Source organism: Podarcis vaucheri, assembly GCF_965113315.1.
Source record: "Podarcis vaucheri genome assembly, chromosome: 6".
Lineage (NCBI taxonomy): Eukaryota > Metazoa > Chordata > Lepidosauria > Squamata > Lacertidae > Podarcis > Podarcis vaucheri.
The window spans coordinates 36,166,515-36,191,376 of NC_138764.1; the positions used below are offsets into that span (position 1 = coordinate 36,166,515).

Here is a 24,862-nt window from a genome sequence, read left to right on the forward strand (position 1 = left end):
GGTTAAGAACTTTGCTTCAGGATAAGAACAGAAATTGGGCGGGGGCGGCACAGCAGCAGCGGGAGGCCCCGTTAGCTAAAGTGGTGCTTCAGGTTAAGAACAGTTTCAGGTTAAGAACGGACCTCCAGAACGAATTAAGTACTTAACCCGAGGTACCACTGTATTCTGGAGCCCATACAGAGTCCTTATGTGGGTTCCCTATCAGAAGGAGAAAATAATAGAGGCCAACCAGAGAATATTGAGAAGCAAAGCGGCTAGTAAGCCTGATCTTTAGTAAAGGAAATGTTGCAACAGGGTCCCCGCTCACCACACGAAGGAGGGAGGAGAACGCTGAACAATGGTGCGCAAGCCCTTACATGGACTTTTGAAATTTCCCACCCTGTAGCCCAAGACCCCACCCCTCAAACCACCATACATACATTACAGAAGGAAGTGGTCTACAGCAGAAATCCTGTCTGCCAGGATAGCTGATAATGGTCACTGATTGCATTACCTGGGCAGTCTGGCCATTCTTTTGTGATGGATAATACTTTAGTTCCTGAATCCAGGTCACAGGCTCACCCTATTCATACACAGATATGCCCTTAAGACAGGATTTGCAAGCAAAAAGGCAATGGGAAGGCTTTCCCCATTTGCCTCCCTTACTGCAGAGGAATATTTGAGGTCATTGGGATAGTTAAAATGGCTTCAGGATTGCTCTCCCATACTATTTCAGACACATGATTCATATATTTAGATATGTGTGCATTTATGAATATTCTGTATTTGAGACCTTAAAATTCTTATAACAATATCTTTGGCTCCCAGCAGTGCAGACGCTTCTTAAGAGTTCATCATATAAGATTCTATGCTTCTTGTACTTGTTAGGCACTTCCACTGTTCTAATTTGTCCTTAGGGTACATGAGTATCTCTTTGTTCACTGTGAAAGAGGGCAGCGCTTTACACAAAATAGGGGATTTCTCCCATGGTTTGTAGCAACTGCAGCTTGTCTTCTCCTTCTTTGTCTCCTGGCAGAAAAAGGGGAAGCAGGCGCGGTAACAGTCAGAGGTTGCTTGCAGGCATGCGATTTCCAGTATGCAGAACACACACAGCTCTCCAGTATTCAACAGCTTTTCCATTCATTTTGGTGGATACTGATGACACTTGCAAATAAAGTGTAACATACATCTTTCAATACATTGGCGGCTTATTGGGTCCAAAGTGATGTACTTTCAGACATGTCTCTCTACACTGCAGTTGGTGGGAAAGTCTTAATTCTGAAATTCTCCCAGGTGTTCCATTTGTGCATTGGAGAGCACGTGGAACTGTGGCTCAAATAGATGATTCTCTGCATGCAAATCTACTTCTTTTTTTCTTTTTTTGTTACACTCACAGGATAGCAACCAACTGATGCTGAAAATATCTAATTTCACCTGCTTGTGTTTGGTGATTGTGCCCTTACAAAATATGCTTAAACTTTTAATTTTAATAAATTATTGTGCTATGCAATGTAGCTTGCGTAATGGCAACTGATTTTATTATTAAACTGTGCTTCAGATATTAGCTGTTTTACTTTGCTGTGCCTGATATAATTAGATTGCATGTCTGTTTGTAATGGTAGTAATTTGTACATTTCGGTTTATATCTGTTTATGGAAAGAGAAAGAATGGAAAAGCAATTTATGCAATACTAAGAATGGATACACAATCTAATACTCATCTACCTGGGAGTGGTACTTATTTCTGGGGAGCTGTCTGTTTGGAAACTGAACTTACTACTGGTCAGCCAATAGATTTGCTGTGAAGCAGCAAGTACAGTCGTACCTTGGATCTCAAACGCCTTGGCTCCCAAACAAATCGGTTCCTGAGCGATCGAAACCTGGAAGTGAGTGTTCCAGTTTTCGAACGCTTTTTGGAAGCTGAATGTATAATGCAACTTCTGTGGCTTCTGATTGGCTGCAGGAGCTTCCTGCAGCCAATCAGAAGCCGCGCTTTGGTTTCCGAACATTTTAGAAGTCGAACGGACTTCCGGAACGGATTCCGTCCGACTTCCAAGGTACGACTGTATATGGTTCTTAAGAATAGTTATAAAATCTGTTTGCTGAGAGGATGCTACAGGTATAACTATCACAAACTACTAAGTCTTTTACATAAATGGCTCAGTACCTCTTTGCGTACGTATGGCCTGCATATGGAATATATTTCAATTTTTCATGCATAGTTTACGAACAATACCCTGAGGCTTCATAGCCAATAAACCATTGATATGTCTCTATTACAGGGTTACCCGGGGGAAGACAGCACAGTGCTGGGACCACCTGGGCCCATAGGTGAACCAGTAGGTCTTTCTTTATCCAGAAAACTATATACGTGATTCAGAATTGAAAGTCTTCCCAAAAATTATACAGTTGCCTCCAGAGACTACACTCATGTTGTGCAAAGATGTGTGGAATTGTTGTAGTTGCTTTGAAATACGTTATGTTTAGATTTGTACAGGTTCCAGCTTTTTCATTGCTACCAGCAATTGCAGGGTTTTTTGGGGAAAGCAGCAATCATAAGGGGTATCAAGGGGCTAAACTAGAAATGGCGCTAAATGTGTAATTAGAAACTGTGTCAGGGTTTGTAAGACATTTAATAATAGGGGTGTGAGGGCAGGGGTAGGGGTTCACAGAGACAGCAGGACACAGGGAGATGAGGTTTAATGTTTTCCTCTGCAGTCACAGTTCTGATGAGAATTGGACCTATTTTCAAAGTCAAACAAACAAACCCAAAACCCTGTCATAGTTTTAAACACTTTTAGTATCTCATCTAGTTTGACCCAAAGTTAATGTTAAATGTAGCATTTTAGAGGGTTCGAACTGCTGTATAAATGCTAAGTCCGGCAAAGATTTTTAGTGTTAGTAGCACCAGTAATTTAAAACATTGTTGCTATAGAAATCAGGCAGGTACCTACAATTCTATTTCATCACTTGCTCAAAACGATTTTGTTTTGCCTTTGTTTTTAGACAATTAATCTGGTTCCATGATGATAATCGGTTTTGCATTTTGTTATTTCCTAATTTTGTGGCACTTTGATAATTTATTGTGCACAGAATGTTATTTTCTAATGAGTTTGCAGTTTTAAAATATTCTAATCAATAACTAAAGTATGATTAGTGCTAATTTCTTGAAATTTTCTGCCATATGAGGAAGAGTAAACCTACATTTTCAGTTTGTTTGTTTTTGGTTTAACATATATGTGATTCAAAACCTCAACTAGCCATAGTACAAATAATTTTAGACAACATTTATTGTATTGACTATGTTTGCTTTGCTTTTCCTTTCTTTCTCTCCCTTCCCACTTCCCCGGCCTGCCCAAAGTTTCTTTTGAATATAAGTTCCCTTTTCTTTTTTTATTCTAAAGCAGCCATATTTCAAAGAAATTTTAAACCATCTGGACTTCTTGTGGTTATTTCTCTAGGGCCCTATTGGTGAACGTGGAGAGAGAGGAGAACCTGGTGATTTTGGTTACAAGGTAGAATTCTGCTTCCATTTGTATTTATATGGGGCGTACTCTGTAGTTTATTCTAAAACAGCAATAGAAAAAAACACTCTTTCGTACATCTGAATGCATGTTAAGTACAATATCACTAACATTATACTAACTTACTGGGGAGTAAATTCCGTTAAACTCAATGAATCTTTGTTCTGTCTAGACAGGGCTGTAGCTGCCCTGGGCCCTCGCCAGGGGTGCAGGCGATTGGGGGGTGCAAAATCGGCTAAGAAATATGTCCATAAATATTGATTATTGCCTCATAATAAATGGTTTTAAATAGAGGGTGAATTGAATGGAGGGGTTGGAGGAGAGGCGGAAAGAAGAGCTAATTTGTCTGTGGCTAGGGGCACAGTCTGGACAGTTCTGCCAGGGGTGCAAGATCACATAGCTATGGCTCTGTGTCTAGATATGAATAGAATTTCAGTGTAAGTGATACTGCAAAAGACAGGGCTAGAGTTGACTACTGCCAAAGAAATTATGGACAGGATCTGATACTAGAAAGCCATCAGAATTCAGGTTCAGCTGTATCAGGGTCACCACTGGAAAACTGGGTAAAGATTTGGGAACTGGCTGGATGAACAGGGTTAAAACTTGTTGGGACATCTGTGTTGCTTCTAACTGCCTTGCCCTGATCCTGAACTGCTTTGTTTGCTGCTGACTCTGTACTGCTACTTGTCTGAATAGAGATTCCTTTCTTACAGGTTAGAGCCTCTGCCTGTGTGTGTTGGGCAGGAGCTAGGGCAGATGAATAGGATCAAAGCCTAGGCCAAATGCTATCTGACAACAACGCCTCTGGATTGTGGGCAGTAGCATGGCTTTAAGACTTGGATACAGTGTAGGGGTAGTGCAGATACAGACCAGAAATAAGGACGCAGAAAGGCATGTGAGCATTTTTCCACTGGCAAAAGCCAGATGGATGAACAGGTGGTTGTACAGAAGGCAAGGGCAAGATTTACCAGGCTATGAGCCAATAGGTGGAGCAAAGGATTAACAGATTAATGCAATATGTTGCAATAGATGCTTTAGGACGAAACAGGTTGAATGGAGTGTATCTGGGGTACCTAATTTGGGGTACCTAATGCTATGAGCAACAGCTCACATCATCCCCAGCCAGCATGGCCGGTGGTCAGGGATTATGGGAGTAGTAGTCCACAACACCTGGGGAGATGGAAAATATCTTGAAGACTAAGTTCCAATAAGGTGATTAATATACTGAAATATATTGAAACAAACATGTTGGAGTACACCTTGGCTCCTCTCAGGCTTGTCCTCTCACCAGAAACGGATAGTATTAGTTGCCTGCCCAATAATATATTGCACTTCCTATTTCTAGGGTCACATGGGGCTTCCAGGACTTAGAGGTGCCGTTGGACAACAAGGGCCACCAGTAAGTCTCTTGTGAAGTAGGTTGACTTTGCGCTTTGATAAATATAATAAAACGAATGGTACTTCTATATTTGTTACCAGGTGGGAAATCCCTGTTCCTTTGCCTTGATGTCTCCTAGGCTTTATTCATATTACTTTTTTTTGCTTTTTCCAAAGGGTGAGCCAGGTGAACATGGTGAACCAGGACTAAAAGGAGAGAAAGGATCTCAAGTAGGTAGAAAAGAGCAAGACACATTTTTTTTGTCATATTTGAAATTAGAGCTCTGCAACACTAGACAGACCAGCAGTTTCATTTATAAGCTTGCTTGTTTTGTTAGCTTGTTTCTGTCTCCAGACCCCATTAACTCCAAAAGGAATATAATATATTTCTGAAGCTGCTCTGAAAGTGGGATATGTATTCATAAGGAGGGTGCCATTTGCTGGAAAGTCCTTCTCCTTAACCCCATCTGTCTAATTTTACATAAAAAGGGCATTTTGAAAGCAGTACCTGTGAGTTTTCAGAGGCAACTCTTCGGCCACTGTTGATGAAAAAGCCTTGGGCAAGATGATGCAACAAGGCAGTTCTTATTAACCCCATTAGCTTTGCATATCTCATTATGTCTGGGATGAGGAACCTGTGGTCATCAAGACTCCATCTTTTCCCATTAGGTGGTACCTGCTGCACTTTTCAGCAGACAGTGGCAACCTGCAGTGGTCTAGGGTTGGGTGCTGGAACAAGAACTCCAGGTGTTGATCTCAAGTGCAGCGAGCTTAATTTTCATAGTGCTGTGATATCTTGAGAGGCAGTTCCTAGAACGAAGCTGTTAGAAAATAAGCAGATGAAGATCTTAAGTGCTGGCATCAATGATACAAAGGGCAGCAGCATTTATGAAGAGTTGCCTTTCTGGCTTCATCTCTGCTGATATTTTTAACCATTCTTTTTTGTTGTGAAAATATTCTTCCTCCCGGGGGGGGGGGGAGGGAGTCCTTGTATTTTGTGACTTTAAAAGTAAACTCAGGAAGCCAGATCTGAATGAGCATTTGGGCTGATAAAGGCCATCATCAAAAGAACCACACAACAAACTCTGCATACCTTGCAGAACCTTTGCCTTGTCTAGTTTTTACCAGCAGTTCCCCCCTCCTCTGCCCTCCAGCACATTTGGAAATAAGGTTAATTTCAAGAGCAGTGATATGGCATTTGGGGGCTGCTACTCTTGGGTAAGGAGAGTTTGCTATCCCACTGAGCATGCACGAGATCCATAGGAGCTCTTTGGATTCTGGCCATGGTACAAATCCATTTGAACTCATTTGTAAAGAAGATACAGCACATACATGTTTGGCGTAATGTGTTTTGGGCAAGTCCCAGAGCGCCAAGAATAAATGTTCCACTTCTGAATAATACTTTGAATTGAGGCTACAGTGAAAGCTGCCAAAGGAATGCTATGCTCTGCCACAGAGTGACTTTTAATATGTTTTTAAAGGATTACACAAGGAACGGCTTTTAATATCCCCATTGCACCTTCATACTTCCACTTTCCACCAAGTCTTGCTGCAATAAAGTTGTTTTCTGAAGGGTATGTGATAATCTGTGACTCAAAGCAAAACCACATTTTATTAACTTGCATATCTCAGTAGTTCTGTAAAGCCTACACTGTGATCACAAGCCGCTTTGGCAGGGTGTGCGTAATATAGAACCCCAAATCCACAGCCTCTTTGGGCTTCTTTCAAACTTTCTATGATGTCCCTTAGGCTGAAATTTTATATCAGAGTTTTATTCCTAAAAATAGGTTTAACAACCAGAAGCCTAGTGAAAAATGCACATCTTAAGACTGCAGTTAAACCTGTGTCCATAACTTGAACCATACTGTGCTGCTAAGTTCTGCAAAATGCATCACGTAGAAGAGGAATCCAAATAATAAATGAACCGCTTTTCTTTCACATGGACTCCAAATGTAAAATTGTGTAGGAAGGTTCATATCCAGTGTTCATAAGAGCCAACTTGATCTGGTTAGTAGCCCATCTAGTCCAGCATCCTGTTCTCACAGTGGCCTATGGGAAACCTGCAAGCGAGACCCAGGCACAAGCGCACTCTCCAGTAACTGGTATTCGGAAACATTAGTTCCTCCAACTAGGGCTCACGGCCATGGATAGACTTCTCCTCCATGAATTTGTCTAATCCTTTTTTAAAGCCGTCTAGGTTGGTTGACATCCCTGCCTCCTGTGGGAGCAAGTTCCATAGTTTATAAACTATTGGTTCAGCAAACCTTGCAGATTCCTTCCTCCTCTCATCAGGGCAGCCATGAAGAAGAGATAGGAGCATTTGCTTCTTTAAAAAAAAAAAAAAAAGGACTGTAGATTGGCGTTTAACCTAAAGTTAACCATCGCAGTGTTTTATTGAAACAAATCAAAATGGTTTTAAAGTTGGCTTGTTCCATCAAACCCTAGTTAATATTAGCCACAGTTTGTTGGGTTCAGATGACCCTGCAAACTGTGGCCAGTCAAAAATGGAAGCAGAAGCTTGCAAACAGAAGCTGTGAGGCTCACATAGGTTTGTACTTAGAATGCACTGGGGTTTAGCATTACCTCCAAAGCAGGGAGGGACATGTGTATAATCCTGTCGACCCCCCCCCCTAAACATACACACAGATACAGAAATGAGATTGTGTGACCCAGCCCAGCATGCTTTATCTTCTGTTTATGGATATTGCATTTTTAACTTCGGGCGGGCAGCAGCTGTGATTCAAAAGACAGTGATGCATAATAATATAGCTTACATTTATAACAAAGAAGCTGCTGTAGAAATTAATGATCATTAAGTGAAATGACATTGTCCTGGTTATGACTGAATGAACCATGGTTTCTGCCCTGGCAGATATTAAACCAGTTTTCCTGGCTTATATGACACAGGACTCTTATTTTACGCAGTCTTAAGCACTGAAGCAGTATGTATTCTGGCAGGGGCACAATCTGTTCTTGGGCTAATATAGAGCAGTTAAAACGTAAAAGTACTCCAGTGATGTTTAATTTATTAATAGGAAATACCACAAATCCTATAAATAGGGGACATTTTTTAAAAACAAAAACAAAATCCATTCTGACCTGTGAGCAACGTGGATGCAATTCTGTCTGGCCCATTCATTCTCTCTCATAAATGACATGTTGCTGAAACGGAATAACCTCGGGGAAATGATAATGTGCTTTTGTGAATGAATGCGGTCCTTTGACAGATTTTGTACTCAAGTAGAAAGAATATCCAGCCCGTTTATGATCTTAGATTCCCCTGAAACTGAAGTGATTCTTGTGTTCTTTGACCCCAGTGCTAGATAATAAATATGCTCCTAGCTTCTATTCTGCTTTTATGTTTCATTGGCTTCGTCAGTGAACACATGTTTTGAAATTTCTAGGGTCCCACTGGGAAAAAAGGAATGAGTGGTCAAGCTGGGAAACCTGGGATGTCTGTAAGTAAGCAAAATGTTTTATTAATCACACACTAGATTTCAGGTATCAGGAACCCACCACAAATGCAAGTATCCCTGTATTGGGAAGTTTTAAACGTTTGACATTTTATTATGTTTTTATATGTGCTGGAAGTCGCCCAGAGGGGCTGGGGAAACTCAGTCAGATAGGTGGGGTATAAAAAAAGAGGAAGAGGAGGAGGAGGAGGAGGAGGAGGAGGAGGAGGAGGAGGAGAAGAAGAAGAAGAAGAAGAAGAAGAAGAAGAAGAAGAAGAAGAAGAAGAAGAAAGCAGTGACATGTAGTGATGAAAAACAGCTAATCAGATGGAATTATATTTACTAACATGCAAAGTAGAAAAATTAGTTTAAATTGTACCATGTGTATATTTCACCTTTATATCTCAGTTCTATGCATGTTTACTTGGACTGTGCTTAATGGAGATTTCTGCCTAGTTAGTGTGTTTGGGATTGCAGTCTAATAGAGCATTATAAAGCCACACTTCATAAAGTCTCTGTTGTAGTCCTAGACATGCCTACAAAGGGCTGGTCACTTTTTCTCCTGCCCCTGGGATTTCTCCTGCGAAAGCCCACTCTTTATCACTAAATCGGAACAAATGGCAGTTAGGGTTTTCTGCAAATTGCCATTTGCTCTGATTCAGTGGTAAAGTGCAGGGAAAACACTAGGGCCCAAATTGTTTTTAGCATGCTTGGACACAGTGCTTTAAAGCATGAACCTGTTCCTAGATACAAAAGGAAGCCCTAAAATTTCAGTGGTAATTTGTAATGAAACCCACAAGTGGGGTGGGGTGGGGGGATCTCCCTGGCACATTTTCAAGTATCCCCCCCCCCCTGGAAAGTTCTCTAATATAGATCTTTCCTCTTTTCTGATTTTTTCCATTGCATAGGTGTGTACAACATGTTTGTTCTTCTGCTACAGAAGCTGAATGGCCTGGATAGAAAGAGTGGTTGTAGTTGCTAGGTGTTGTACTTTAGCAGTCCTACTAATTAAAAAAAAAGGCATTAGCCAGTATTATTTCCCTAAAACAAAAGAAGGAAAATCCTGAATATAAAGTGTCTCCATCCAGAGAGGAAGCATATCTAAAAACAAATTAAACGTTGTCTTCTCTCAGACTTAAGTAACTTTCTCGAGGTATATAACTGTACTTTTTTTAATTGTGTAAAATCATGTTTAGCATAGCTTAGTTGCAAATAGTGTGCCCTTCAGGGCTGTGCTAATACATCTCAAATTTATTTCAGGGTATACCTGGTCCTTTGGGTCAGAAGGGTGTACAAGGCTATCCTGGACCAGAGGGCATTCCTGGGAATCTTGGAAAGGCTGGCTTACCTGGACAACAGGGCCTTCCTGTGAGTCGTACTTGCATGGTTGTTTTCCACTTGAAAAAGTCTTTAAATATTCTCAATGCATCATAAACACCTGTAAGCAAGAACCATATGGAAGAAGGGAATTCCATAATTTCCTCCTGCCCTATTGCCACCTCTCCCTTGAGGGCCAGCAGCATTTGTCTGAGAAGTAGCTACATCATTTGTTTGCCAGGATGATTCTTGTTCCATGCCATTGTGGTCTAGGCCCAACTATGTCTCCACCCCCATTGTTCTGTCCGGACACTGAGGTCCAGTGCCAAGGGCCTTCTGGCGGTTCCCTCGCTGCGAGAGCAAAGGGCCTTCTCGGTAGTGGCACCCGCCCTGTGGAACACCCTCCCTCCAGATGTCAAAGAGAAAAACAACTACCAGACTTTTAGAAGACATCTGAAGGCAGCCTTGTTAATAATAATAATAATAATAATAATAATAATAATAATAATAATAATTTATTTATACCCCACCCATTTGGCTGAGTTTCCGCAGCCACTCTGGGCGGCTTCCAATCGAGTGTTAAAAACAATACAGCATTAAATATTAAAAACTTCCCTAAACAGGGCTGCCTTCAGATGTCTTTTAAAGATGAGATAGCTACTTATTTCCTTCACATCTGAAGGGAGGGCGTTCCACAGGGCGGGCACCACTACCAAGAAGGCCCTCTGCCTGGTTCCCTGTAACCTCACTTCTCACAATGAGGGAACTGCCAGAAGGCCCTCGGCGCTGGACCTCAGTGTCCGGGCTGAACGATGGGAGTGTAGATGCTCCTTCTGGTATACCGGGAAGCTTTTATTGTTTAATAGGTTATTGTATTTATAATTCTGTTAGAAGCCACCCAGAGTGGCTGGGGAAACCCAGCCAGATGGGCGAGGTATAAATAATAAATTATTATTATATTATATTATTATGCAGAAGCATCTCCCATCCTGCAGTGGGAACTTATTAATCAGATTTGGCCACCTTTCTGCACAACCTTAGTGGCTTTTTTCCCTGCAATAGTAAATCGGTTCCAGGAGCCCCAGTTTGTTTTAGAGCGGTCAGGTGCAAAAGACACAGAGCTTCTGTAGCTTCACAACATCTGGATAGCTCAGCTGGTTAGAGCATGGTGCTGATAATGTCAGGGTTGCAGGTTTAATCCCCGTACGGGACAGCTGCATATTCCTGCATATCTGCAACCCACTTTTCATCAACAGAGATACCAGGGCGGGATACAACTGCTGAAACACCACTTTCTATGTTTGCAGGAACCCTGGCCAGTTTTACACCCTATCTGCTTTGAGCTAGGGCCTTTGTTCTCCAAGTCATTGGGGGTTGCCAACTTAGTGCTTACTTATGAAATGTTAAAAGTTAATTTCTAAGTAACACTGTTTTTCAATAGACAGCATGTCCTCATTTTAAATAGTATTGTTAGTATCACCATCATTTAATCACGTTTCTGAGCACAATTCAAAGCGTTGGTGCTGAAGGAGCATCTCCACCCCCCTTGTTTAGCCCAGACACTGAGGCCCAGCTCCGGGGGCCTTCTGGTGGTACCCCCCTGTGAGGTTACAGGGAGCCAGGCAGAGGGCCTTCTTGGTAGTGGCGCCCAACCTGTGGAATGCCCTCCCATTAGGTGTCAAAGAAATATCTGACTTTTAGAAGACATCCGAAGGCAGCCCTGTTTAGGGAAGTTTTTAATGTTTGATGTTTTATTATGTTTTTAATGTTCTGTTGGGAGCTGCCCAGAGTGGCTGGAGAAACCCAGCCAGATGGGCAGGGTATTATAATAATAATAAATACCATATTTTTTTAGATAACAATTTATAGGATGCCATCATTGTACTGATGTTGTGTAAGAGTGTGCATGCAGATAGAGGTGTGTGTAACGAGCATGGCTACTTTGAAGAAACAAAAGCGTGTGTTTGGCATATTGCTCAAAAAAAATGGAACCAGTGGTTGATGTGACTATGTATAACTTGCTTGTCAAGGGTAACAGAGGAAGCGTGGGGCTAGCTGGACTGGCAGGATATCCTGGAACTCAAGGACCAAAGGGGTTACCAGGTATGCCAGGAAACACTGGACCACCAGGACTAAAGGTACTTCGAATGGGGAGCTTCTCAAGCCGGCTGGCACTCTGTTTGAAATCTTTCTGCCCGCTCATTCGGAAGTAATGTCAAAGGCAGAACTGCAGCTTCCACCAAAGCTTATGCACCTGGCATTGTGGAAGTATGCTCCTTCCCTCTCTGAAAATGCATGTATGTGAGCTGCCTTAAAAGAAAAGGGTTTTTTCTTATAGGGCTTCCCATTTATTTATTTTTAGGCTCTTTACAAACTCTCGCAGTTCACACTAGCATTTTATAGGATCACAAGGGCAACCTGTGAAATCTGAAAGCCCTAATTAGTCTAGGAGTGGTACAGGCATTTCTTCAGCCCCAGTGCAAATTTGAGCTATCTCTCTGAATTTACTTCAGGAGCAAGACAAGGCTTTTTGAAAGGGTAAAAAAAAAGGGGGGGAGAGCATTTAATTTCCCAGCGGTTTGGAAAGAAAGATAGGCACAGCCTGCTCTCTGTACCGAAGGGAAGGCCAATTAGTTTGTACTAATTGCCTTGAAAGAGTCTGCTTTCTGTGTTTATGATAAGTGAATCAAACTTAAAGCGAACTACCGAAGAGGGGAGGGGGTAATTATAACTGTCATTATAATTTCATTTGTTAATACTGTGGAGGAATGTGGGGTTGTCAGTTTATTGGTTGCTATATTGCCAGCTAGGAGCACATTAAAACAGCAGAGTAACCCTAACTCCCTGCTTAGGGGATCCATGGAACTTTGGGTCCTGCTCCCCACCCTGAAACGCCCCATATCAGGGTTCTTTGCTGGCTTCCATCAGTGGCAGAAGACCCAACAGTGTTGGTTTCCCATCTGGCTGGGCATAATAAGGGTCTCTGCAGCAGTGAAGCCCACACAGTTCCCCAGGCCAGAGACATGTCTATTCCACCACATCCCAACCCCCTCCAGCAGTAAAGATCAAGCTGGGGTTGGTGGGAAGGAATATTCCTACTGAGTTTACATGCCTGGTGGACTGGTTATTAGGGTGTTCTTCTTCCAGGTTTGAAAGAAGGAGTTTTTATTTTATTTCAGCAGCGTTAGCTTTGCTTCTATGAACACGCAATGCAAGAAGTCTCAGCATTCAGTCCAAATTAGCTGATAATTTTTTCCTTTTTTTCAAAATTCACCAACAGAAAACGAGGGGCCAAAATTAATGATATCACACAAGCAACAACAATTGTCCACCAACATTACCAAGATCAGGCTGATAAGCTGATAACTTATTCAGATCCTAAGCACAGTTTTGAAATAATCCTTTAATCGCTGAACCTCAGAATCAGGGTGAATTCCTGTCAGGAGTAAGCATGGACCAATGGTACCAAATAGTATGGAAAACAGCCTTACTAGAAAAATTAACCAATAAACTGAAACTAACATGGGGACAAATAGAAGAAGACGCCTTCACCCTGGTATGGCTCCCCTTTATCACATACACAGCCCAACAAGACAATGACAAAAATCCACCAACAGCATACAAATCAATATGGCTAACCTGATCCAAAACACCCACCCACCCCACTCATGCATGAAAACAAAGACCACCACAGCCAACTACAAATGAACAGCCACACCCTAGGCCAGGGGTCAGCCCGCGGCTCCGGAGCCGCATGTGGCTCTTTTACACCTTTGCCGCGGCTCTGGGGCAGATACTAGCGAGGGGAGGAGGCGCATTGTGCACCCCAACACTCCCCACTGTGGCGGGCGCTGTACTGGCTGTGACATCGCATGTTAGCCACGCACCATCCCGACGTCACCTTCCCGCCCGCTATCAGATCGCGGCTCCGGAGATATATTTGTTTTAAATGTCGCAATGGTTTTGCGGCTCCCAGTTTATTTTTCTTCAGAAACGGGTCCAAGTGGCTCTTTTTGTCTTAAAGGTTGCAGACCCCTGCCCTAGGCCAACCCCAACCCCTCTCACCACCAAAGGAACACAAGTGAACAGCAGAGAACCCGCACAAGCAACGCTGACACAAAACCTCACATTTATTAAATAATATAGAAACATCACCACCTAACCCCACCCACACCTTTCTCCCCTCCACCTCTTTCCCCCTATTCTTCCTAATGTCTCAACAAATGAAACCGATTTGTTTTTAAAAAAGTGTTACATGGAAAAAAATATGAGAGAGAGACATTGCACATACCTTTGTAAATCAAGAAAATCTTTAATAGAAATACATTTTTTTTAAAAAAAAAGAATCAGGGTGAATTCTGCATCAGCAAACACTATCTATGATTTCTTCATGAAGAAATTCCGAGGCACCGTCTGCTTCTCCTGTATAAGAATAATAATGAATGCATACTTTCCGTCTTGTTGCAGGGTGAACAAGGGCTTCGGGGTCATCCAGGAAAGCAAGGTAAAAGAGGTCATCCTGGGACCCAAGGCGATCAAGGCCCCCCGGGAGATCCTGGCCTCAAGGGTCATGCTGTATGTACCGCCTGTTGTATGTAAAACAGTCCTTAGTACCATTCAGGTGCCATTTCATATATTAATCTTCCTATCTGCTAATATTCCAGGGACAATCTGGAGATCATGGTTTGATGGGATTTCAGGGATTCCCAGGTCCCAAGGTATGTGCTCGCTCTGAGTCCAGTCCCGAAGCTAAGCATCGTTACATCCCATTAAATGGGAAATAGTTAAGCATGCCCTTAACCCTCCCATTGGAGTGAATGGAACTAACAGGTTCTTAAACTTTGTGTGGCTGGATCATGTCCTTTTTAAAAGCTGAACTGTAAGCCATCTGTCATGTATGAAAGATCTTCAGCGAGCACTTCTTAATTGCCCTGAGATTGGAGAGCAAAAGAAATAATATTTCACTTTATGAAACAGCTACAGTAATTTGACTGGAAGTGCATTTTCTGTTGAGGCTTTTTCACTGTATCAGAGATCTAAAGAAGAAGATTGCAGTACATAACATTTCATATTTTATATTAGTTTCACTTTCATTTACTTTAGCTTTTTCCTTTTTTTAGACAAATGCTTTTTTAAAAAGTGTATCAGATGTACTATAACTAAGCTTTTACTTTTCATTTTTTAGGGTCCCGAAGGTGACCTCGGTTTAATTGGAATTTTGGGACCTAAAGGCCCAGTAGGACAAATAGTAAGTGATTCGGTCTATTTATAAACTCACTGTTCACTGTACAATCTAAATGACATCTCTGCAGTTCCCATGGGTTTATAGTGAAAACTCAGACCACTTTCCTCCTATGCCAGCAGATAAGTAGGAACAACTGAATTTGAGGACAGGTGACCCAGAGCAGAATTTGTGAGAGTTGTACTTACACCTTGGTTGACCCTGGTTGAGGCAGGGTCAGGTGACCTGCTTCTGACAGCAAATTTGGGGGATACCAAGGGAGGGTAGCACATTGCCAGTTATATACTTTAATTCTAATCACCATGGAGGCAAAATTTGCTTTTCTGCAAGATTTACTGAATTAATTAGCACCATTGAAGCTTTAACCGTAGATAAACCTGTTCCCCCACACAATCCCCAGTAATTAACTAGCCATAACATTTCAGAACTTGCCAAATGGATCACTGTGCAATCTGCACAAGCATGCCAGTTAAGGATCACTTTTATCTTATTACTTATTACAAGTAATGGTATTGTTTGTCTGTTAAGCTGAAAATTATGTCACATATAGATAGGGCTCTTAGATAAACAGCAGAGGTCAAGTTCCTTTCAGTATTCAGGTGTTCATAAATGCATGTTCAGAAATACAATCGATTTGGTGTGCAAATGAAAGGGATGCAAACTTAACTTGTCTATTTGCCCTTCTTATATCCAGAAACAGAACTGGCCTTCTTTGAACATGAATTTTGAGATATCATTTCACTATTGTTTAATTTTCACCAGGCACGGAATTGTATGTTCTTTAAATAGTCAAATGTCGCACAGTGCTGTCGTTCATTTATTGCTCCGAAAATTTATTTGCATTTTGTTTTTAGGGAAACATTGGCCCTGTTGGTAATGAAGGCATCATAGGTCCAGCAGGCAAACCTGTAAGTGCTTAGTCTTTCCCAGGATTGCTTTCCATCGCATGAAGGTTTCCACACTTTGAACAACAAATAGACGAGAACTCTTTTGCATTGTAACATGCATGCAAGATAAAAGACTTGTTTTGTAGACAAGAACACGAGAGCACTGAATTCCCTTAATAATCCAACCTGGTGTCCTCTGGACATCCATCAGCCCCAGCCTAAATGGGCAATAGCAAGGGATGATGGGAGTTGTAGTCCAAAACATCTGGAGGGTGCACCAGGTTGGCAAAGGCTGCTATAATCCATAAGTATTGCTGCTCGGTTCATTCAGGTGGTGTTTAGCCATTCCAATATATCTGCACAAATGTTATGCATAAGTGAAGTAAAGTTAGATATCCTTCTGTTCTGTAGAAATGAATGGTTTGTTCACCGTGTAAAACACATTGTAATAAATGGTTTCTGGATTTACTATAATTCACTGTATTTGGGGGGTTTTAAGATGACATGTATTTCTTTTAATTTCAGGGACCCAGGGGTGAAAAGGGATCCAGAGGCGAAATGGTACGTGAAAATAAAGTTTGTAATGTTAAAAATAGGGTAGGATGCACAATATATGGGACACGGCATGTTTGGAGTGATTTCTGCTCCACCCACATCCTGCAAAAGTACCAAGTTGGGGGGAGGGATCATAACTTCCTTACTAATTCCTTGTTTTCAAGAAGTTGTGGGCTGTGTTTATCTGCATCTTTCCAGCTGCTCAGGTGAAAGAAATCTATGCACTTACAGTGAGTCAGATCACTAGACTGTCTGGTTCAGTATTCTCCACACTGATCGGCCACAGCTTTCTAGGGTTTTAGGCAGGGCTCTTACCTGGATGCCAGGAATTGAACCTGGGAATTTTGCATGCAAAGGATATACAGTGGTACCTCTGGTTGTGAATGGGATCTGTTCCGGAACCCTGTTCGCAACATGAGCAGAACGCAACCCACGTCTGCGTGTGTGCGGGTTGCGATTCGCTCCTTCTGTGCATGCGCAAGTGGTGAAACCCGGAAGTAACTCTTTTCGGTACTTCCTGGATGCAACCTAAAAAGACGTAACCTGAACCGAATGTAACAAGAGGGATGACTGTACTCTACCACTCACCTACAGTGCTTCCTGCGACATCATGATTACATAGCTTCTGGGGACAGAAGTGCAAGTGGTAGATAAATGTGCCTCTGCATAACTAGAAATTGTAGAATGTCACCAGAAACATTAGTTATGCTTGCAGCTGCAGTGTAGTAATATGGGCTTTTTGTTGAGAGCATCTTTAGGTGACGCTTGTTAATACGTTCACAGAATGGTAGCTAAGTCCAGCAGCCAGCAGCACTCAGACTAATCCTGAACTCTGTTGTCACTGCAGTGACTTGAGTGAAGATCAGGACCAGCCCAACTTTAAAGCAACCTGTGAAATTCAATATTTGTTCAGGGGTCTTGAGACGATGACTGGAACAGCAAAGCGTCTTGGGCCAACCCTGGTAAAGTGACCTTATTGAGATTTAGTACTAAGGGATGGAGCAACATAGGCCAGAGATTACAGACTTTTTCCTTTCTCAGAAATGTCATCTTCAATGCCAAATCCTTGCAGCTCAATCTTACTTGAGAGCAAAGCAATTATCAGAGACCTTTTGGAACCATGGTACATCCCAATGTCTTTCCCATATAAGAACCCACAGTAGTCTGGTCCTAATAACTTTCAGATTCGTGGCTAACCTTCAAAACAATCACTGGTTTCTGTGATCGTTATTGTTTGTGTTTTCGGCAGCAGGCATGTTCCATGCATGGTTACCAGAAGTAAATTCTTCTGTGTTCTTGATATTTTTATGGCTGTTCAGTGTCCGAAGATGCTCCTCCTCCTCCTCCTCCTCCTCCTCTTATTTTTTGCCTGATAGTCTACTTTGCTGTCACATAAACACGTCTTCCTGTTAATGGATCTTTCCAGGGCGTTTCAGTGGAAAATAGGCGTCTCTGTGTCATTTAAGTACTCTTTTTTTCCTTTGAAATTGTGCACCGCTGGCAATTAGCAATTTCCTTCCATCACAAATTCATTGCGTGAGCCACTTGTCAGAAAAGGGGAATGCGACTGTTGGCAGCACAAAGCAATTAGCTTTGCCTTTACAGCCAGGGTGAAAGTTCTATTTCCATGTATTTTCACAGACATCAAATAATTTTCATTCAGCTCTGTACTGAGTCTGAACACATTCCTTTGAAGCAAAGAAAACCGTTGGCATCCTTCCTAGATGCCCGATTACTTTTAACACGGAATGGTATTAGGATTTCTGAGCAGAGCAATTAAAAGCAATAAATAAGAAAGGGGTAGCCTTCTTTTTCTATGAATAAACAAGAAGTCAAAAGTATACTGTGTTTCCTGGAAACAATATTTTTTGTCAGTACTGACAAGGAGAGTGTACAGCAAAAAATATGCAGTGCAGAAACAGCAAGATCATGCTTCTCTGAGTTTCAGGATTATAGTCTTCTGCTCACATTTGGGGGGGGGCGGGGAACCAAGTACACCAATAGTCAGAAAATGGTAACTGATTCTGAAAAGGCTGGATACAAGGACGAGGGGAACAAACTATAATGGAGGTCCCAAGAGTACTATAAGAGGTATAATATATCTCAAACCTATCTCTCTTCTTCTCAGAAAGTCAGGCTGCATACACAATATACATTTAAAACATACATTTGACTTCCTCCAAAGAATCTTGGGAAATATAGTTAACTCCCTTGCAGAGCTACAGTTCCCAGCACCCTTAACAAGCTACAATTCCCATGATTCTTTAGGGGAAAGCCATGTTCTTTAAATTTATGGCACATACCGGTACTCAGCATCACATAGCTATCCTGTTCTGGACCTGTGGAAGAGCCTGCAAAGCAGAGCTATGGCAAAGTTATTCTTCTCTTGAGTTCAATGGCATTGCAAGGCCAGAGGAAAGGCCCTATTGCTGCCACCTACTGACCTGTAGTGTTGTGGTTTTATTGTTTTAATTTTATTAAATATTTCCTGTGGCTTTTGTTTTATGGTTTGTATCTATGTCTGGAGAGCACAGAGACTGCAGCCAACTGTCATGCTGCATCCTGGGTGGTCCTATCCCATAATAAGGTTAGACAAACCAGAAATGAGACCGCAGAGTGACACTAAGGCTTCTGAAGCCTTGCGATGCTTGTACAGACAATCATTTTTGGGTTTCTGCGACGTAAACAGGGAGGCAGAGCAGATAAGGGAAGCTGGTGTAGCAGAGAAGGCGATAGATAAACAGAGGGAATAAGACTGACAGAGGAGAAAAGGGGGGGACTTGAGGGGAAGGATCAAAGAACAGGACCCCAAGAGTCATCTAGTTTAACCCCCTGCTATGCAAGAATTTCAGCTAAAGTATCCAGGGGTCTTAGTATGGACCACAAGTGTAACATTAGAGCGTGGTGCTGATTACGCCAAGGTTTCAGGTTTGGGACAGGTATGGAACAGCTGTATATTTCTGCATTGCAGAAGATTGAATTAGATGATTCTCAGGGTCCCTTCCAACTCTACAATTCTATGGTTTTATGAGCCAACAGTGTGATACAGCAGCAAAAACAAAACAAAACAACTAATGCTATTCCAGACTCCATCAATGGACATATAGTGTCCCAAACAAGGGAAGTCATAGTCCTGCTCAATTCTGAGTTGGTCTGACCACACTTGGAATACTGTGTCCAATTCTGGGCACCACAGTCTAAAAAAGGATATTGACAAGCTGGAACGTGTGCAGAGGAGGGCAACCAAGATGATCAAGGGTCTGGAAACCAAGCCTTATGAGGAACGGTTGAAGGAATTGGGTATGTTTAGCCTGGAAAACTGGTTGGACAGTGTTCTTGAATCTACCAGCATGAGTTTGACCAAACTGCAGGAGGCAGTGGAAGACAGGAGTGCCTGGTGTGCTCTGGTCCATGGGGTCACGAAGAGTCGGACACGACTAAACAACAATGGCCTGGAAAACAGGAGAGTGAGACGAGATATGACAGCCATCTTCCAATATCTGTCTCCGGGAAGATGGAGCAAGCTGGTTTTCTCCTGCACTGGAGGCTAGAACCCAAACCAATGGATTCAACCCATCCCATGGCACAGCATGTAGACATTATATGGGGAGGTGTTGCTTCTCCAGATGGCATGCTTATTTGATTTTCTGGAAAACACACACAGTGTACATTATACATGACTAATAAATTAATAATACAAATTTTAATAAATGACTTTTTTTTTTTACTAATGGGTTGGCTGGTCGAAAAATACACAGAATTGCTTGCTCGTGACATGCTTTAAATCCTTTATTCAACCATTTTAAAATGCTAAATGCACCCACAGTATTCACAGGGGGGTAGGACTGGATAAACAGAGAACCTCAGTAATTGAGTCGTATTGGGCTGACACCTTTGACAGAAAGCTTACTCAGTTTTTTTAAAGTACACAGACTCGCTTTAAAAAGTGCACAGCAACTCAGGCAAATGGTCTACAGTGCACTAAGAAATCTTTGTGTAGGTCATAGCTGGTAGAGAATAGACTTTGTCGTCCTGGTCCATTTTAATATATGCATTAAACATGTCAGTCTTCTTTGTAAACTGCATTTCATTCCAAGGTGGTATATAGAGATTTATTTTACTTTTTTTGAAAAATAAAAACTATATTTCATGCATTTCTATCATCTCTTTTTACTCAGGGACCTCAAGGGTCGCAGGGCCATCCAGGTCCACCTGTAAGTGAATATACATTATTTTAAAGTTTGCATAACTGCATAATTGTATGAACCCCTCTTATACGGTGTCCCCCCCTCTCTCCTACCTTTTAGGGTCCACCAGGGCCACCTGGGCCAAGAGTAAGTTGGATATGTTTTCTATGATGGTTTCAGCATTGAATACTCAAAGAGCTGGGGCACTATCCTCTAGAACCTTTTGTAGTCCCTATTAAGAAGGGGTGGTGGCACAGTGGTGCCCCGCAAGACGAACGCCTCGCAAGACGGAAAACTCGCTAGACGAACGAGTTTTCCGTTTTGGAGGTGCTTCGCAAAACGAATCTCCTATGGGCTTGCTTCGCAAGACGACAATGTCTTGCAAGTTCCTGCTGGTTTTTTTCCTCCCCCCCCTTTTACTAAGCCGCTTATCAGCTGATCCGATCAGCAGATAAGCCGCTAATAGCGCTAATCCGCTAATCCGTCAATGGGCTTGCTTCACAAGATGAAAAAACCGCTAGACGAAGAGAATCACAGAACGGATTCTTTTCATCTTGCGAGGCACCACTGTATTAGTTTTTTGTTGTTGTAAGATTTATATACCGTCCTTCATGAAAAGATCTCAGGGTGGTTGACAAGATAAAAATACAGATAAAATACAAATAGTTTTTTTAAAAAACCAATAGCCCCCCCCCTCCCACAAAGGCTGTAGAATATTAATCACCCAAAGGCCTGGTACTGAAAATGCCAGACAAACTTTCCCTGGGGAGAGGGATGTATTTCGTCTTCTCGTTTTTGTATTTTTATGTTGCAAACTGCCTTGTGGTCTTTGGATGAAGGGCGGTATACAAATTTAATGAATGGAAGGTAGACAAGAGTAACCGTGCCCAGCCGCCATCCCTTTCAATGGAACATGCCCAGGAGGAGATTCTGGAGGACTCTGCCCACTGAGCAGGGGCAATGCAGTGTAGCTGGCAGTTTGAATCCCCACAACAGAGTGAGTTCCTGTTTCTCTGCCCCAGCTCCTGCCAACCTAGCAGTTCAAAAGCACGTCACTGTGAGTAGATAAATAGGTACCGCTCTGGCAGAAAGGTAAACAGCGTTTCCGTGCGCCGCTCTGGTTCGCCAGAAGCGGCTTGGTCATGCTGGCCACATGACCCGGAAAGCTGTCTGTGGACAAACGCTGGCTCCCTTGGCCTGAAAGCAGAGATGAGCGCCACAACCCCATAGTCGTCTTTGACTGGACTTAACCATCCAGGGTTCCTTTACCTTTTTCCTTCTAGGCATGTTTACTTTCATGGGGCTGCATTTAGGATTGCAGCCTCGAGCTGTATCAGGGCTTAGAAAAGTTTGCCTTTAACTTGATTCATGTTCTGTGTATAAGCAATATATTGAGTCTTTATAAAATATTACACATCATGCTGTTCCTAGGGATCCTTCCTAAAAGGCAATATCTGACTAAGCCATCCTAAGGATAGATCCATTGAAGCCAATGGATTTACGTGAATCATGGCTGACTTAAGTCCATTGCATCTACTCCGAGTATTGTGGAAGTGTGTCCACCCAAAGTATTTCATGCTTTTAAAAAACCCTTCTCCCTTCTTTGCCACGTTTTGCTCTTTTTAACCAGTATCCACCAGTCCTCAGTCACAACTTCACCACAAGCCTTAATGTGTTATTTATGGCAGTTGGAAGGTGCAAACTACCTTGAAGCATAAAAATGGCAATTGTAGGAATTGCAAGCAAGCCTGGAAGATTATAGTAAAATTAGCACATTCTCCTCACTCCCCCCCCCAAAAAAAGCCATCTCTATTTTATAATATTTAAAAATTAGTTTTCAATTACAGTCAAATGATAGCCTCATTATAACAATTTCTAATACAATTATTAATACCAATCGTTCAAATACCAAATTATATAATTTAGATAAAGTGGCATGCTATATTTGCTGGTTTGATGATTTTCTTTATTCCTGAATTCCAAAATCTTTTTAATTTGAATTGCATTCCAGTCATAATAATAATCCCTTTTACAACAACAGCACTATTAATACTCTTTGGCAATAAGTATTTTAATTATGTGGCAGGAGCCAAAGAATGTGCATAATTAATTTCTGGTGTTCTGATGGTTTGTTTGTTATGCTGCTGATATTAAAATGTTTGATTATATACAGAAGCAGATTGACATCAGTGTTGCTATTCAAGCCTTGATTGATTCCAATACTGCATTACAGATGGAGGTAAAAATATTTGCATGTTTAGCTTGTCACATGTATACATGTTATAAAAGTCGCTTCACTGATAATCTGTATGTCTTCACAAATATTTAATTCATCACACATTTACAAATATCATACTACTTGGCAGGGGTGGGAATAATGAGGGGGAACTGTACATATAAACACCGCAGGATATAGAGAATAAGTTTTGCAGCTGAGTCTTTGAGACCTCTGGCCTAAATGCTCAGAACATTTATGCAATAGCGGTCTGCTTAATTGGAAACACATTATATGAATGAAGTATTGTGTTTTTGTGAGGCTGCAACTTGAGAGAGGTATGCACACAGCGCAAAGCATAATTTATAAAATGTACTGGTGGCTTTTGTTCGGACCTTAACCACTCCACCAGAAGTTGTTTTGTCGCTGCCGTTCATGTAATAAATGTGCTTGTGGGGTCAGTCATCGCTGTAGGGGGCTGAAATGATGTTCTTCTGCAGAGAGTTCCCAATTTGTCAGAAATCAGACCACAAGGTTCGGTTACTGGGAAACGCTGTTTTTTCCAAACAGGCCCACACCCTTACGATCGCTGTGTGAAATAGATAAATAAATATCTCAACCCCTGTGCCTATGTCATTCCTGAGCCATTTGATGATTTTTAAAAAGTTTTTTTTTTAATTCAACCTACTTTAAGGGACAAAGCACCCATCTAACCTTTGAAGATGTGGTGGTTTCTTTCCCTTCTTCATTTCACAATTCTTATTGCCCTCTCTAGGATAGGAATGCAAATCTGCATTATTAATGTTATTATCCTTTTCCTTGAAAGGGAAGGCAGTATTCCTATTTACTACAGCAGCAGCATCCAGTCTCTTGTTTCCTTCCATGCGCCATTATGTATGGGAAGGATCTCATGCTATTGCCTTAGAATAGAGATTAGCTATTTTGTCTTTCAAAGACAAAAATGTCATTGGGGTATACTTGTTTGGATTTTGGGGGGTTAGCATGTGTATATTTTCTGCATATATGAATCACTTTCACTTAAAAAATTAAATTCCCTCTTTATTACGTATCTTTTACCTCAGTGTAACTTTCAGTATCTCTCATGAATATGTTGCCCTTTCAGTTGAAAATCCAGCTTTATGATCCAGTTTGCCATTTGGCCATGTCTCAGTACTAAGCCATTTTTTGTGATACCATAAAATGTCAAATTTTGTTGTTTTTTTCTCCTCGGCAGAGCTACCAAAACACTGAAGTAACATTACTGGATCACAGTGCCGAGATATTCAAAACATTACATTACCTTAGCAATTTACTGCACAGTATTAAGAACCCTCTGGGAACTCGCGATAACCCAGCACGTATCTGCAGGGATTTGCTTAACTGTGAACGTAAGGTGTCTGATGGTAAGTCCCCCCCATTGTTATTAATTGCTCTGAAATGAGTCCTAATCATATCTGTAGCGACCGTACACAATCTACGGTGCAGTTGATTTTGGGTTTAATTCATCTATCTGGGCATTTTTGGCCAGTTTGAGGTACTGTTTCTAGGTTGGATGGTGACTATGGTTGGAGAGCCAGTGTGGTGTAGTGGTTAAGAGCAGTGGACTCATAATCTGGTGAACTGGGTTTGATTCCCCGCTCCTCCACATGCAGCTGCTGGGCGACCTTAGGCTAGTCACACTTCTCTGATGTCTCTCAGCCTCACTCACCTCACAGAGTGTTTGTTGTGGGGGTGGGGAGGGAAAAGGATTGTTAGCCGCTTTGAGACTCCTTAGGGTAGTGATAAAGCGGGATATCAAATCCAAACTCCTCCTCCTCCTCCTCCTCTTCTTCTTCTTCTTCTTCTTCTTCTCTGCCTCTGCAGCATGGCTGTCACACTCCTTGAGTGTTCTCTTGATTCTCCTATCGCTGCTGTAGGATTCGGCTAGCATAAACATATCACCAAGAGAAAAGTTACTCTCGCTACTCTCACAAGATGATTGTACAGTCCTTTGGCTGTTGTCACTGTGGAGCCAATTTTAAAAAGGAGAGGAAACCTTGTAAAACACTTTGTTACACCTTTTCCCACTTCTGGATTTCTCAGTTGAACATATTTGAGCCTAAACTCGCATCTATTTCCCCCCCTCCCT

At 41.9% G+C, this 24,862-nt stretch overlaps 1 protein-coding gene across 1 annotated transcript in view; it reads left to right on the forward strand.

Annotated features, from left to right (window-relative positions):
- The window catches only part of COL24A1 (collagen type XXIV alpha 1 chain), a 168,601-nt gene that overhangs the window by 139,291 nt on the left and 4,448 nt on the right, over positions 1–24,862 (forward strand). Inside the window, exons 42-57 of the mRNA XM_082227706.1 lie at positions 2,261–2,317; positions 3,440–3,493; positions 4,848–4,901; positions 5,057–5,110; positions 8,284–8,337; positions 9,592–9,699; positions 11,679–11,786; positions 14,116–14,223; positions 14,313–14,366; positions 14,834–14,896; positions 15,745–15,798; positions 16,303–16,338; positions 20,511–20,546; positions 20,640–20,666; positions 22,693–22,758; positions 23,969–24,137. Of these exons, the coding sequence (XP_082083832.1) occupies positions 2,261–2,317; positions 3,440–3,493; positions 4,848–4,901; positions 5,057–5,110; positions 8,284–8,337; positions 9,592–9,699; positions 11,679–11,786; positions 14,116–14,223; positions 14,313–14,366; positions 14,834–14,896; positions 15,745–15,798; positions 16,303–16,338; positions 20,511–20,546; positions 20,640–20,666; positions 22,693–22,758; positions 23,969–24,137 (1,102 nt within the window). The remainder of the gene's footprint in view (positions 1–2,260; positions 2,318–3,439; positions 3,494–4,847; positions 4,902–5,056; positions 5,111–8,283; positions 8,338–9,591; positions 9,700–11,678; positions 11,787–14,115; positions 14,224–14,312; positions 14,367–14,833; positions 14,897–15,744; positions 15,799–16,302; positions 16,339–20,510; positions 20,547–20,639; positions 20,667–22,692; positions 22,759–23,968; positions 24,138–24,862) is intronic.